This window comes from Mycteria americana, chromosome 9 (genome assembly GCF_035582795.1).
Source record: "Mycteria americana isolate JAX WOST 10 ecotype Jacksonville Zoo and Gardens chromosome 9, USCA_MyAme_1.0, whole genome shotgun sequence".
Lineage (NCBI taxonomy): Eukaryota > Metazoa > Chordata > Aves > Ciconiiformes > Ciconiidae > Mycteria > Mycteria americana.
In genome coordinates, this window is record NC_134373.1 from 14,812,012 (window position 1) to 14,827,269 (window position 15,258).

Genomic DNA, 15,258 nt, shown 5'->3' on the forward strand with positions numbered 1-15,258 from the left:
TTAAGCTTCTGACTTTGCAATTAACACACATCAAATAGATCTCAGGATGTCACCAAAATGTGTAATGCTACTATGATGCATGTTTAAATTCAGGCATGCAAGTAATCCGATTAAAGTCAGTACCTGCGAAGTCAAGCACATAAGCCACAGAAAGGGTTTAATATTGCTTCTGTGTTCAGGTTCTCAAGTGCTTTCACAGCCATTTCTCTAACATGTTGTATCATCTGCATCCCATTAAAAAAAAAAAAACTAAGATACTTCTCCTTCAGCGTGCTGTACAGATATTCTCAGGAGTACCACAGAAAAGACTCAGTATACACCAGTTGTTCATGGTATGCCTCTCTTCCTAAAACACTAAAAATTTCTTAATAGTGCAATAAAGAGAACTAACGAATTATACTGAACTACTGAATTACAGTTAAAAGTAGCAATTCTTTTGTTTGACATAATGCTAGATACAAGAAATCACTTCGTGCAGAAACTTGAATTCAGTAGTCTAGCAAAACACTACCAACTTGGTAAGAGTTTTACGCAAGTTAAGTACTGAGTGAGTCTTCAAACGCTTCTGAATTATTAATCAGGCCTGCAAGCACTTGCAAAGCAGGGGCTGAGAATTTGGTCCTTTATTTATTTAGAATAAAAGAAAGGGAAATATTAGTTTACACTGCATTTGTTGAATTTCTGAATCCATTGAGATAATTTATTCATAATATTTCAAAAGGGTTCCTTTTTTAATCGTCCCATATATGACCAACATTTGTAATCCCTGTCATTCCTGTAATGGATTTTAGATATAGAATATAAAAGTATTTTTTGTTTAAATATCTTACAAAAAGAATCATTATAGTTCATGCTCCAAAGCACACAATAACGACTGTGATAGGTAAGATTATGAAGTACCCTAATTATCGCATTACTTCTATACAAAATACAAAATCTTTTAAAAGACAATACAAGAGCAAGATATTTGATTATTTTTTGTTTTTCCAATGTCAGAGCAGCATAATGCATTTAATGGATTAATAATCTGATACAGAAAAACACCTCCTATGCAATAACTCCATAGAATGCGACACTCTGGATTATTAAAATGTGCTAGGTAGACTAACCATAATTTAAAAAAATTCCCGCTGAACAAAAAATATACAGTTTGACAGAAAGACCAGCCGACTTTATAATTATACTTTAATTCAAACCAATTTATCTAAATGAAAACCCACTATAAACACACCAGCTACACTCACTATACTAGCTAGGCAACTCACAAGGTATGTTTTGAAAACGGAATGTATCTAAATTCAGGAATAACTTTTTTTTTTTTTTAAAGATTACAGTAACTGAGCTAAAACAACATATTTTAGATTTGACAGAGGAAGGGGAAAGGTTGATAACATACTAAGTAATTCAATACCTTCATTCATCTGACCTTAGTCTGACTGCAGTTCAATTAGCCTATACTACCTGAATAATTTTTACTATGGAAAAATCTTAAATAATTTTTTTTATGTATAGCTCCTTAGCTTCCTAGTTATTTCTTCTTCCTTCGGGACAAATAAAAAGGCATCTTTGCAGTTCATCTCTGAACAGGGCTGTGCATGATCCTATTTCAAGAAACATTATCGTAGGTCTGCTGAATACAGCGATCAGTGTCTTCACCTATAGATACATGGTAGCATCTCACATTGTTTTGACAGCATTTCATATATTTTTTACCATCTAATAAAAACATCTGCAACAAAGAAAAACACAACGACTATTTTATATTACAACATATTGTAGTATAAATTAATAGCATTTCTCAACTCTGTAAAGACGAAGTCAGGAATAATAGTATTCATAAATACCAGGAAGAAAGCCCCCAAATCAAAACAGTAACTTAAAAAGAACCAAAACAGATTGTAGAAGGCTGCAAAGTGCTTTGAAAACATTAGAAACAAAACTCAACTATTGCCTCCAAATTTCTTGCTATGAGCTTTATTTTTCCACATCCCATCCTGAAGGGCAGACAATGCTAAATTTATGACAGATTAGCAGAATTTCTCAGATATATATCACAGGTTCCACTCACTTGCATTAAATCCCCCATAGCTTCTCTACATGGCCTACTATAGGAAAAAAAAAATTTAAAAAAGCTGTTTTTTCCTACCTGTACATTCAGTTTTATTTACAATGTCTTGAGAGAGAGAAAGATGTAATGGTACAGTTACGCCAAACTATCCCACCTCAATCTCAGCTGTTCTACCGAGAGTACGAGTCCCCCAAAAAAGTTAAACTAACTTTCACAATTACACATTAATTTTTAGAACTATCACACAACGACAGAAAAGTTATCAACTTTATAAATTACAGGAAAAAAATACGGATTTTTAATTTTTAAAGAAAAACAAAGTTACTAAAAATGTATTTTTTACCGTACCTCCTTTTAATTTTTTTTTCCAGAAAGCTGATCTTAACAGGTTATAAAGAAAATTATTTCTTCAGCCACATGCCTTTGTATTTTATTTTTATTCAAAATTAAAAGTCACATAAATTATAAAAAAATTTGGTTTTGGCCATTTGGCTCCCTCCCCCAAATTGACACTTTATAAAAACCTTGTGTACTTCTTTTCCCCCTCCCTCTCTCCCTCTCTACTACCTCCAAGATGGTAGGAAAGTTGTTGTTTTGGAGGGCAGAGGAGCCGCTCTCTGATGTTATGTCCTCTCAGTGCCTGTAGTGGTGCTGTAGGAGGCTGCTGGCTCTCTTCTTGAGCAGCCCCAGCAGCCCTGCCTTCTTTGCTGGAGAATATATTCAGGGATTCCCCTTAATAATCACCTACCCTCTGAGCACTTTGTAGTTTTAAAATAATAAAGAGCCCCCAAAGCTTCCTCCCCACAAAAAGCAGGATCTTCTCAGAGCCAGGGGGGCAGCAGCTCCTCAGCACAGCGCCCGAGCCCATTCCCAGTCCCTCTGCTGGGGAGGAAACTCTGATCTGTCAGCCCAACAGAGGGAAAGGGGGGAGAGGAGAGAGAGGAGAAAAAAAAAGCAGCTGGAAAGGTAAGCCAGGCCCGGCCTGCATCCCCGGGCTCGCGTAGCGCGGCAGGCGGTGCGAAGGGTGCAGGGCGGGCGGAGAGGCGGGCTACGCGAGGCCGGGGATCGGCCGGGGCGGTGTAGGCCGCAGCGGGGGGTGAGGGGAGCCGGCGGGGTTTTTGAGGCTTTCGGGCGCCGAGACGAGCGCCGAAGGGGGGTGAGACGGTCGCCGGGGCCCAGCGGGAGGGTCGGGCCGCGGCGCGACGGCGCCTTTGCCCGGGAGGTGAAGGGCGGCGGGGGAGAACAGGGGCGGGGGGGCGCTAGGCCTCAGCGCGGCGCGGCCCGGCAGCTCCGCTCCCCGCCCCGCCGGGCCCCCCGCGCCGGGCCCCGGGCCCAAAGCGGGCCGAGCCCTGCCGCCGCCGCAGCTTGGCGGCTGGGGGGAGGCGGCGGGGGCGCCTCGGCCGGGGCCGCTCCCCTCCCCCCCCTCCCGCGCGGGGCGGCGGGGCGAGGGGGGCCGCGGGACGGGGGGGCTGGGGGCGGCATTAATTTGCCGAAATCACTTTAATGAGCGGCGGTGGCCGGAGCGGGGGGGGGGCGTCCCCCCTTCCCCAGCCCGGTCCGGGGCCGCCGCGGCGGAGGCGGTGCCGGTGCCGGTCCCGGTCCCGCGGGGCCGCGCCGGCCGCGGCCTGGAAAGTTTCGCGGCATTTTTAGGGTCCTTCCCCCCCTCGCCGCCGCCGCCCGCCCCGCGGCCGTGGGGACGGGGCCGGCGGGACGGGGGCGCCCCGGGACGCGGCCCCCCCCGCCAGTCCTGTTCCCCCCTTCCCCCCCCCCACCCGGTGTCCCCCCTCGACCGGTCCGGCGGCGGGCTCATTTGCCTCACAACTTTTTTTTTTTTTTTTTTTTTTTTTTGGGGGGGGGCGGTTTTGGGGGTGTGAGGAGGCCGTCAGAGTGCCCCCCCTCCCCTTCCCCCCCCCCGTAAGCTGCCGGCCCATGGGGGCCCCGGACCGGCCCCCGAAGCTGGGAGCGAGGGACAGGAGTGAGGGGCTGCCTCGGCCTCGCCTTCGTGCCCCGCCACGTGCCGGGCTGGTAGCCACCTCATCCCCGCCGGGGCCTAGGCTGGGGTCTCTCAGCCACCCCCCCGTCCCAGGACCGGTTGGCGACAGCGGGACAGGGGCAGCAGCCTGCTGGCCCTGCAGCTGGGGAAGGGATCGCCTGAGTGGCCCCTACACAGCAAGGGCCGTGCTTGGACTTGGGCCCTGGCCCCCTCTCATGTCCCCACTGGGGCACCCTAGCTGTCCCCGTGGGCCAGGGCCCCGCTGGGGTGGGGGGTCCCTGTGAGGTGCCGCTGCCCCCAGGACTGAAAATGAAAGGATCCTTTTTTTCAGGGAAAAGAACTTTTGGTAGTCGTGAAGTGAGTCCACTGGAAAACCCACCAACGCGCTTCACCCCGCACAGGTGAAATAGCTCCGGTTTCTAATGCGGGAGGTGTCTAGTTTTGGTCAAATGTTCCTTAATATGTCTTTTAGCTGAAAATGCTGATAATTTTGTACAGGTAACCTCAAATGAATTTTGGAAATGACAGTAACGTTTACCTTAAAGCCTTTATGTTATACCATCTGATTAAAATATATCTGTAGTTAGAACTAACTTTGTTACTTAACAACATATGATGAAGGTTTATTTTAAGGCTGCTCTCAATTTTTGAGGATTGGTAGACTTAAATTGGCAAATTTAGGGCAATGCATCATTCCCCTGTAGTGGAGTGCCCTCTCCTATGGGCACCCCTGTACTGGCAGTGTTTCACACTAAGGCTGTACCCATCAGGTACCGCTGCTGACTGATGAACCGCAGCGCTTGTGTTTTGTATGAAGCTGTCACTTACAACCTGGTGACATTTTTGCAGCCATCTTCAGCCTTTTATGTGATTTGTTTGTACATACGTACATCAGACAAGCTTTATTAATTGTAAAGCTAAATTATCTACAGAAAGCAACACAAAATTTACTTAGTGGGAGTTATTTTGATGTTTCAGTATTTTTATGATGAGTGAATGAATTTGTACATAGGGCCTGGTCCTACAGAGTTGCGTGTACCGTGTTCTCACAGTATGGGAAATCCTCAGGAGGTACAAATTTATTGTAATACCATATTGAAACTTTGATAGCTTATAACTGCTAAAAGGCTGCTCTGTGAGGAGCTCTACTGCTTTATTTTATTTATTGAGTATTCCCACTGAAGCAAGAATGATATTCCTGTATTGTGTGAAAATAAGCTTGTTTGTCTTTGCAGCATTGGGACTAAAATTAAGACTGAGGTATTTTCTTTAACCTCACATGCAAGTGCAGGTTATCTGTTATTTGAATAAATAAAAGACTTGGACTTAGAGCCTTTTTTTCGTTCAAGTACAGATACAAGGTATGCTGTGGTATGTTTAGTCTCTGCTTTCTCTCAGGATCATGGTTTTGATATTTTGAGATAATGTTTATAGTGCATTTCTGCAATGTTGCAATGGCCTAAATGTTCCATTTGTTGCTGCATCTGAAGGCCGCCTTTCTGCAGTCTCGCTCGCCCTGGCAAAACCTGGGCCTGTTCATAGCCACATTGAAATAAGTGTGCTTCTGTGCAAGCACGAGAATCTGCCTGTGAGGATGTGATTGCAGGACAGGGGCCTGAGACCTTCTGCTCAAATAGAGAAATCCTTGTTCAAAAGACTTCCAAAGATATGGAGCCCGTCTTGAACCTTAGGTCAGCCAAACAGGAATAGCCGTGTTTAGGAACTTATTTTACTGAAATCTATAGGAATGTGCTCTTAGCGACAGTTATGAATCTTCCTACTTAACATCTTTTCTCATTAGCAACCCTTTGAAGTTTCTAAAATTCCTAGAGTCTTAAATGTTTGTTGTTTTTTAGGCTTTGGGCTGTCTTTATCATGTTTTCTATAAGGTACTATTTATCAGATGAGTGAATCAACTGAAATTAAAATTTCTGCTTAAGTTCATTTTGTGTAGGAAAACAAAAAGAAGAACCCTGTTCAGTTTTGGAACAAAAAGAGTTACTTTTCCTCCTCTTAGTTATGTTTTCTGCTGTTGATTGAAACTTGTTACAAGTCTGTAAGTTCTCTAGCCATTATTATTATTAGGAATAATACTTAAATTTAATTGTGTATTTATTGCATTATGTTCTGAAGCATAATCTGTATTACCAGTATTGCCTAAAATATACTGCTGCTTTTCTGTTAATATATCGGATGTCCTTATGCAATATAAACTGCCTTTTTGCAGAGTTGAAGTAATAATAAGCTTTCTGAAAAGGCAGAATGAGGACAATGTTGCTGCTTCTATCTTCCTAGGTAGATTTTAACATATGAAAAAAAAGTAGTCCAAAGTATGATTCCAGGTGGTAACTAAAAATGTCTAGTAAGATCTTAACATGTTAAGTGCCTTGATCTGTCAGGGTAGTTGCATGTGTGTGCAGTACCTTGACTTGTGCGGGGCTCTTCAGAGGTCTTCCTGAGGAAGGATTGTGCTCTAGTTAATGAAAGTGTTCCCTACAGGAATTCTTGTAGTTGACTTTGGTTGCTTCCCAGTGTTTTCTGTCTCTCAGTTTGGATGCTTTTACTAACAAAAAGACCCTTGTTTCCAGAATTACAGCAGACTTGGTTTAGTAGCTGAGCATAGTAGAGAACTGAGCTGTTAAATGACCAGAACTAAGCCAGAGTTATGGTTAGATCACAGAAAAGGGACAGAAGTTACAACTTTGTGGTGTTGATGTTGACCACAATTAGATGCGGTGAAGCTTCTCTTGATAGAACAGAGCACTTCAGAGAGGTACTAGTTGCCTAAAGTCTCCTAGTATGAAATAGAAAAAAGGAATGTTTTTGCTTTCTCTCTAATAGTATAGTTTTTACTTATACTGACTGAAAAGTTTTACTGTAAGGTAGCTTTAAATGTGTGTCTCTTTGCAATGATTTTTATGGTCTCTGTTCATCTCTGAGTGGATGAAATTCTATGTTGCCCAAACATCTTAAAATCTATGTATTTACTGTTAGTCTCAGCAAAAGGGTCAGACAGTGGCAACTCAGGGAATTGTTCTTTCTTGGTCAAGTTGACGAATCAACGAAACTACTATTTATGCTATTTGTGTTTGTGGAAAAGCTGAGGTTCTTGGAGATCCATGTTCCACTTCTGGCCCCAAGCTGATGGTTTTGGAAGCATATGTAGATGATTGTACCTTGTCTGTGAGATGTCATGAACACACCAAGCAATTTAACATGAAATCTGCACTAGTATTAGCAAATGCAAAACAAGACAGTTAAGACCTCTTTAATCGTGGCTTTTGTTTGGATGCAATGTGTGAAGCTCTGAGCTCAGTCCTCTTAATTATACATCTTTTAACCACCGACATATAATAGCCTTGCAATTTACAATGCATTTGGGGATTCCATTGCCTAAAAGGGTCTTACATATGTTGAATGTCAAGTTCTGAGCATACATTTAAGAATGTATCCAACCCACATGATTGAAAATATTCTAATATTTTCAGCATGGTGTTTCCTCAAAATTACCAATTGAGTTTTGGGGCTATAATGCTTTGGGCTTTCTAATAGTGACTAGGCCATTAACTTCTCTGTAGACTACAGATGATGTCAAGTACCAAATTTCTGTATGATATAATGCTGATACTCAGTATGGTCTAGCAAAGATTCCCCCCCCCCCCCCCCCCCAGTTTGCTGCTACACTGTTTCCCAGCCTCTCTGAAGGACTGTTTAACTGTTTTGGGAGAGGGTATGTCTAGCGCAGAGCTACAGCTTTGTTGTCTTGGAGCTGATGTGCGCTGCAAGGGAACTGATTATGCCTGCTTGCCAGTACTAAAAGCAGTTGGGAGCTGGCTTCTTCCTATGCCTGACTGCAGGTACTGACGGTTGCGCAGATGTGTACCTGTGTGTATTTAAGTCTTTCATTTCTCTTTTTACAGTGACTTTGCAAAACACCTTCTGTTGTCTTACGGACCACCAGTGGCTGCACTCAGCAGGACAGCAGGACAAGTAGCTGTGCTCTAAGTGATGATGTCGCAGAGCATGGCTTTGCTTCGTGTCCTGCCTGTCCTTCCTATAAAGCCTTGCTGGGATGCTAAGTTTTTGCTCTTCACACTTCCAGATAGGGCTTTTGCTAGAGGGAGGAGATTTTCTTCCAGTCAACTGCTCAGGAATAAAAAAATGGGAGAAGGGGAGAAATGAATGTGTTATCAAATTACAAATGTTGACAGTAACCTCATAAGAATGTAAGAAATACCCTGCTGGGTCAGATCAACCTAGTGTCCTGTCTTGGGCAGTAGGAATAAGTAATGCTATTTAGGAAGAGCATGAAAGCCCAGCCACGTTTTAGTGTTTTCTTCTCTTACTCCTCCAACATCCATATTTGTTAAATTAGGCATGCTGGCCGGTACCTCACTTATGTTCCCATTGTCCATGAACTTTTCTATTGTCTTTTTGAACCTGATGATACTGTCTGCTTCCATTGCCTCCTGTGACAGCAAGTCCAGCAGTTCACTACCCATGAGCAGTAAAAATGAAGCGGTACTTCTTTAGTATGTTTTGAGTCAATCTCTTACTAGCTTCATCAAGTACCCCTAGTTCTAATATTGTGTGATATGGTATACGACCGTTCTATATTCACCTTATCCCCTACCATGATTTTTTAAACCTCAGTCATGTCTTACATCGTTTGGCAGTGGCACACATTTTTGGGTTCTCTTCTGTTCTTTGCCCCGTTGCTTCTGACTAGCTCAAAATCTTTTATTTATAAGCAGTTGTTTAAGGAAAATCTAGGTTCCTCAAGAAGCAGCCTCTGGTTTTTCATTTATGGGTTGTGGCTAAAGCCAGTTTGAGCATATGCAGGCATGAATTATGTTTCTGTTGAACATTTCTAGAGCTTCAATGTAGAGTATAAATGCAAAGCCCAAAACAGCTTCCAGAAAGTTTTGTACCCTGATGTTTTTGCAGTGAAGTACAGCTGCTTAAGCATTTGATTTTTCCAGGGGAAGTCCATGTTTCCGTCATCTCTTACTGAATCCTGTGGGACAAAAATAATTTCTCCCCCACCCACTATTTAGCTAAGTGTAGTTTCAGTTCTCTTCAGTTAAGCGACATGTGCCTATTCCATGCTTGTGCTACTTTTTATGTCGCAGCAAAAAGCTCTGTTAAGAACTCCTGTATATTTTGTTCAAAATAAAATACTGCATCAGATTAAATCAGAATTAATAGATTTAAAAGTCTTTGTTATTTTTATATATATATATATATATATATATATATATGGTATGCTATGGAAGTAAAAAGAAAAATCTCTATTTAGATTAAGTACAACTTCAGTCTCTGATCCTGGCAGTGTATCCACATAGTGCCACTGTCTTTTGGGAAGTCTGCGTGGGAATCTACCAATAAAGATATAACTGCAAGTTTGAGAGAGTTGCTGTAGGGTTTTTTTTTTTATATAACATTGGCTGCTGGATATATTAGCTTTCTTTTTGTTCGTTACACTGTAGTTGCAGTAATTGATTCCTGTCAGGATTTTTAACATGGTTATATTTGCGTGAGCTTCTCTTAGTGTATATATAGACCCAAAAATTCATGTTCAAGCTCATTTGTTTCCCTGAGGATTATTGTCAATATTTTTGCTTAAATGTTTCATATGGCATTGTACTTGTGCCCTGTATCTTTCAGACAAGTGAGAAGTAAAATACTATGCCTGCCTTGACACAGTCAAGTTAAATGCAAAAATAAGACTTAATTATGAGTTAAATCCAAAAATAAGACTGGGGGCACAAGAATAAATCCAGGATTATAGTGGCTGGGAACTGCAGAGCGGTTTCTTTACAGAAGCTTAACGGAGGCATACCAGGTATGCGTTTCTTGCTGTTTACTTTGGAACCGTTCTGAGGAACTCTTTTTCTTTGGTCTGTTGCTTGATAACCTTCAGAAAAGAAATGTTGCTGGGTTGTGCAAAAGAGGAGAAGGTCATTGATCTGTCAAAAACTCTGCAAAGCATGATAGTAGTAACTTAAAAGAAGGTGGTAAATAAAACAGAAAGAAATAAGAGAGCAGCATGTGAGTCACCCAACTGCAAGGTACACTTGTTCTTTCAAGTTTTTCATCCTGTCCAGTATACTGCCAAATATGATCTTTGGTTAACTGTCGAGAGGAGCAAAATCCAGGGCAAAAGGCTTTCTCTCCAGCTTGGTTCTGTGTATGAGGTGCAATTAGTTAAGACTCATTTGATTACTTTTTCTGTCATGGTAATGGAAGAGGCTGTCTCTCAAATGGGACCCAAACCTGGGTCACAGCTCCCATATTGGGCATGTCACCATGGGATTTATTTTTTTCTTTCATGTTGTTGCTGGATAATACTGAAGTGCATGTCAGTATCTGCCTTAACAAAGGTGTCTGAAAGGGTTATTTGGTTCTCAGCACGCTAAAGAAGACATGGTTCCCTCTTCCTATTCTGTGTTTTTGAAGGGCACAGCCAAAAATGAACTTTTTTTGTTCTTAGGACTGATGCATTGTGAAGGGTCGTACTCCAATGATTAAGTTCAAATATATACAGTATGTGCTCTGTACTTTCATGTGCTTCCACGCATTGAGAGAAGTTGGGAAAGGTGATTGGAATTGGATTAGATGTCCGTGCTTGTGTTGTGGCTATCTGGTTTAAGCAAAGTGCGAGGCCCCTGCCCCTGGGTGTGTGTGCTTGTATGTGTGCATGGAAAGGGAACTATGGGTATAAAGAGGAAATACGAAATGATCCTTATTATTGTCAAATGATTAATCAGGTCGCTTGCACTTGTGCTAGTTACATTTTGTAGTGCGTGTCTCTGTTCTGTATGCTGTGTATGCTGCACCTGTGCATATACAACTGTTTAAAGAATTTTAAGTGTGTTTTTAAATTTTTAATAGTCTTCTGTCCTTCTGCTTCTACAGCTAGATATATGCGAATGAAAGGCCTGGTTTATGCAGTTTACTGTTAGAGGTGTGATAGGGTGTTTTGTTTTGCCCTGGTGACTTAAATTTGCTTTTCTAGATTCTCCCAATGCCATAGTACTTGTCATTTTCTCAAGGTTCTTTTATACAGTGGGAAGTGAAGGCTTGTACCTTCACAAGAGGAAACTGCTTCTTTCCTGCAAAGTCTGTGTAGTCTCTCTCTTTGCGATCATGTTCTTGACATTTCGGGCCTTGGGAACAAGTAAGTTGATTGAGGTGCTAACCTGTACATTTGTCACATGCCTCTAATTTATTACATATTTCCTGAATATCACCTCTCTGTACATTCCTTTGTTTGGTATATAACACATATGAAACTGAACTGAGTACTGAATATACCATGTTCAAAAGAGTTTATTCCAGTGCTTCAGGATGGCCTTTCTGAATAAAAGCTGCCTTTTGCAGGCTAAGCTGGGTGTAGCAGTGTAGCTGCAGAATATGTATACTGTTAATTTTATTTGAAGCTCCTTTGGGGTGGGTCTTTGTTTTTTTGTTTTGTTTTGTTTTTAAAGATAATTGCCAAAGACTCCATAGGGTTAGAAAATTAAAAAGTACCTTATGATTGCCTGGATTTGTTATTTTGTTGCACTGTAGGAGTCTATTTTAGGGGGAAAACCCCCCAGCCCCTTGCTGAAATGACATTTCAGCCCTCCTGGCATTGATGGGAGTACTGCCTCTGACATTAATGCCTGCCTTTACCTAAAATAAGTACAATAAGGTAGGAAAAGCTCTGAAGAACCATAATGACCTCAGGAAGGACTGCATATTGGTGCTTGCAGAAGCTGTGGGCACCTACAAGACCTGAAGACTGTTTGTCAGGTGTGGTAAAGACAGCTTTTTTTTAAAAAAAAAAGCTTTCTTGGACTGCCTGATGAAATTAAAATTTTGCAGAGCAAGGGTAGCGTCGCCAGTGTTTTTGTAAGCAAAGATACTTGAAGTAAAACCTCTGCAATCAAATGGGTTAATCATTCAACTTAATTTCTGAAAGCAAGTGATGTAATCTGACGCTTAACCTTTTTCAACTTGTAGCTCCTAATCACTTTCTGGTAGATGAGTGGAGTCGTGTGTAACAGGTTTAAGTGCTGTGGCAGTAGAATTTTTTTTCCCCCAATAATTTCCTTTCACGGTTTCCAAAGACCTGTAACTACTGATTGAAAACTACTGTGCTAGTGGATTTGGCTTATTGGATGCTAGCTGAACCACAGATTTAGTGGCTACATCTGGCCACTTACTTATTAAGCGGTAATAATATCTATTTTATTCTGACTGACTTTGACCTTTTTGATATTTTCCTTAGACAATCTGCTTCATCTTGATTCATCATCATTCCAGGATAGTGGTGTCCTTGGGGCTCTCTCTTAACATTGATATGGTACAGAAGATTTAAAATCAGGTATTGTTTTGGATCCCTCTTTCCTGCCAAAATGAAACACACAATCTAGAACTGAATGCTTTTTTTTTCCTTATGTGATTTGTCTTAATATTTTGGTTCTTTCAGCTGATGTTCACAAGGAATAGAGTCACGTGATGTATGAAGGCAAACACATACACTTCTCTGAGGTTGACAATAAGCCCTTGTGCTCATATAGCCCCAAACTGTGCAAGCAGAGGCGACTTAACGGCTACGCCTTCTGTATCAGACACGTTCTGGAGGACAAGACTGCCCCCTTCAAGCAATGTGAATATGTGGCCAAGTATAACAGCCAGCGCTGCACCAACCCCATCCCCAAGTCTGAGGACCGTAGGTGAGTTGTGGTTACCCATCTGCAAAGTGGGAAGTGGCTGGGACATAGACATGAGTTTTCTTTTAAGATGCTGCCTGGTTTCAGGATGAGGGAGGAACTGGCCTGAGTGGATTGAATTCCAGGATGTTCCTTTGAAGGTTTTGTTTTAAGACCAATAAACTTTATTTTATTTTCTGTGGGAGTCAAGTACTCAGAAAGTGGGCAGTAACTTACTCCCAAGGAAGTTTTTGGGAGGGTTCATTGCTTTTCTCAAATTCACTATAAACTGTGGATCAAACCTGCTACACAATACCTGCTGTTCTAATTAATTTTCCTTGTCACTCACAGTACATGCTTTTAAAAAGGCCTGCTTGTTTGGCCAGCTGTGCCAAAAGCACACTTCCATCTACTTTTTCAGGACAAACAGTTGAAAATGCATACCTTCTGGGCTTAGGGAGCAGTGATGCATAGGGTCAAATCCAGAACTACAATTCAGTGTTTGTGATTTGGTACTGATCTGTAGTGTTGTATTACTGGAATAAAATAAATTTTACTTGATAATAGATGAGCCAGCTGGGAAAGTGCTGTCCACTCCCTTTCTTCTTTGCTTCTCCCCTTCCTCTCCCCCTCCCTGCCCAAATGAAGATGCCCAAGGTGCCCAGGTATTAAATGCCTTGCAGGAGATAGTGCTTGAAGTTGCTGGAGAGCTGGGAATTCAAACCAGATTTCCTGAATTGCAGCCCATACTGTAACCACAAGGACATTCTTCCTCGCTCTTTAAGAATTCCTGAACACCAGTCTCATTGGTGTTGCTTGGGCTGAAATAGCAGAATTTGTCTAATCTTGGCTGCCAGGTATATATGACTTTGATTTTTCAGAGTCATTGTTGCAGGTTTTGCCAGTAACACAGTATTTAATTAATGTGTGTGTTAACTATCTGAGGCTTGTTCTGTTAGAAATGATTTTTTTAACCTAAACTATAAACAAAATATGCCAAAAAAGAATCAAACCACTATTCACTGACCTTTCACATTATTAGCTGCCATTCACTAACCTTTTGCATTATTAGCAGTGTTCCCACTGTGCCCTACATATAACTTCCTTCTCAGCTCGCAGCTCCCTCTCTTGTCTGAAACAACAGTTGGACTGTGCTCTAAATTAACTTGCACTTCACCTGCCATTTCAAGTTGAGGAGACTGATGAAGTGAGAAAAAAACATGAATGTTTGTCAAAAGCTGTAGGGCAAATGCTCAAGTGGCACAAGATGAATAACTTTAAGCTGTAATTTGACAGTCGGTGACTGTTTCTTTGCTACTGTACAATTGAGGCTCTTTGGAAATAAGCTCGCAGAAATGGTCATGGAAATTGTTAGCGCAAATGGTATGCTGTAATTTCAGATGCAAGAGCTGACTGAGCCAGAGTTGCTGTTTACCAGGGCTCATACTTAAAAACAATAGAAATAATAGTACTTAATGACACTTTTTTAGGTCTCATATGTTCCCATGGAATTTGAGATTTTTCTTTACACCTTGAATTGAGTTCACACTTTGTTCTTTTTGATTTTTCTCAAGTTAAAGTGAAGTGTGGTCATGACATCTGGTGTATGTTATATTAGAATAATTCAATTGCATGTCGAGTGTCATATTACAGTACTTGAAGAGGACAGCAGGTGTCTGAAGGAGAAAATAAACTTTTAATTTCAAATGAGAGGATGTGATAGTTTGAAAGAATATTTTAAAAGACTGCTTCTCAGGGTGGTTTAATTTTAACAATAAAATTTAATGAATGCTAGTGATAAGACTGTGCCCGCTCTAAATTTTTTTTTTGGCAGGCAAATTTATATCTGTTTCTTAGGAGACTTTTTTCACACTCCGTTCGATATAAAGATGTTTGCTATGTCTGAGTTCTTCACTCATAGCTTTTAATTTTCTGTGTACAAAATTACTGTCAGATGGTCATTTTGTCACAGTTTTAGACATGTAACTGTACATGATCAGACGCAGGCTGTATGATGCTCTGACAGCTATCTTCTTATATACTTTTAAAGATTTTAAAAAATAAAATGTCTTAACAGGATGCATGCATTATATGCCAAAAGCTTCATAGTCTGTCCACAGATAATTAAAAAAATTATCACTTGACCCCAGACAAATGAGATGCTACCAGCCACAAAGATGTTTAATATGCTGCTATATTATTAGGTTTCTTATTAACCATTAACATTCTACAAATTAAATCTATTAATAGTGCATGACTTCATTGCCATATTTGAAGTCTAGTTTCTCTATTCACTATCTTGTTTTTTTAAAGAATATATACAGGATATACGTATTTCCTCTGAATACATGTCTTCTAATTCTTTCTTATCCAAAGATCTTTATATACACATAGATAATGAAATTCAACTTAATAATTAAGTATAGGGTTATTAGAATTTAGCTGGGTTAAACACCATTTTATCTCTAATTCTCCTCTTTCAAGAGAATCTTGAAATA

The 15,258-nt window shown here is 41.1% G+C and overlaps 1 protein-coding gene across 4 annotated transcripts in view; it reads left to right on the top strand.

The window, feature by feature from the left end:
* Positions 1–2,660: 2,660 nt before the first annotated feature.
* INO80D (INO80 complex subunit D) overlaps positions 2,661–15,258 on the top strand; it is a 46,284-nt gene continuing 33,686 nt past the window's right edge. For 2 of the 4 annotated variants that reach the window (XM_075511460.1, XM_075511457.1), the window contains exons 1-4: positions 2,661–3,034; positions 4,393–4,462; positions 12,337–12,432; positions 12,538–12,784. In XM_075511460.1, the coding sequence (XP_075367575.1) occupies positions 12,567–12,784 (218 nt within the window). In that variant the 5' untranslated portion in view covers positions 2,661–3,034; positions 4,393–4,462; positions 12,337–12,432; positions 12,538–12,566. Of the gene's footprint in view, positions 3,035–3,205; positions 3,225–4,392; positions 4,463–12,336; positions 12,433–12,537; positions 12,785–15,258 lie in introns of those variants that run through there. The other 2 variants (XM_075511458.1, XM_075511459.1) reach the window with 2 other exon arrangements.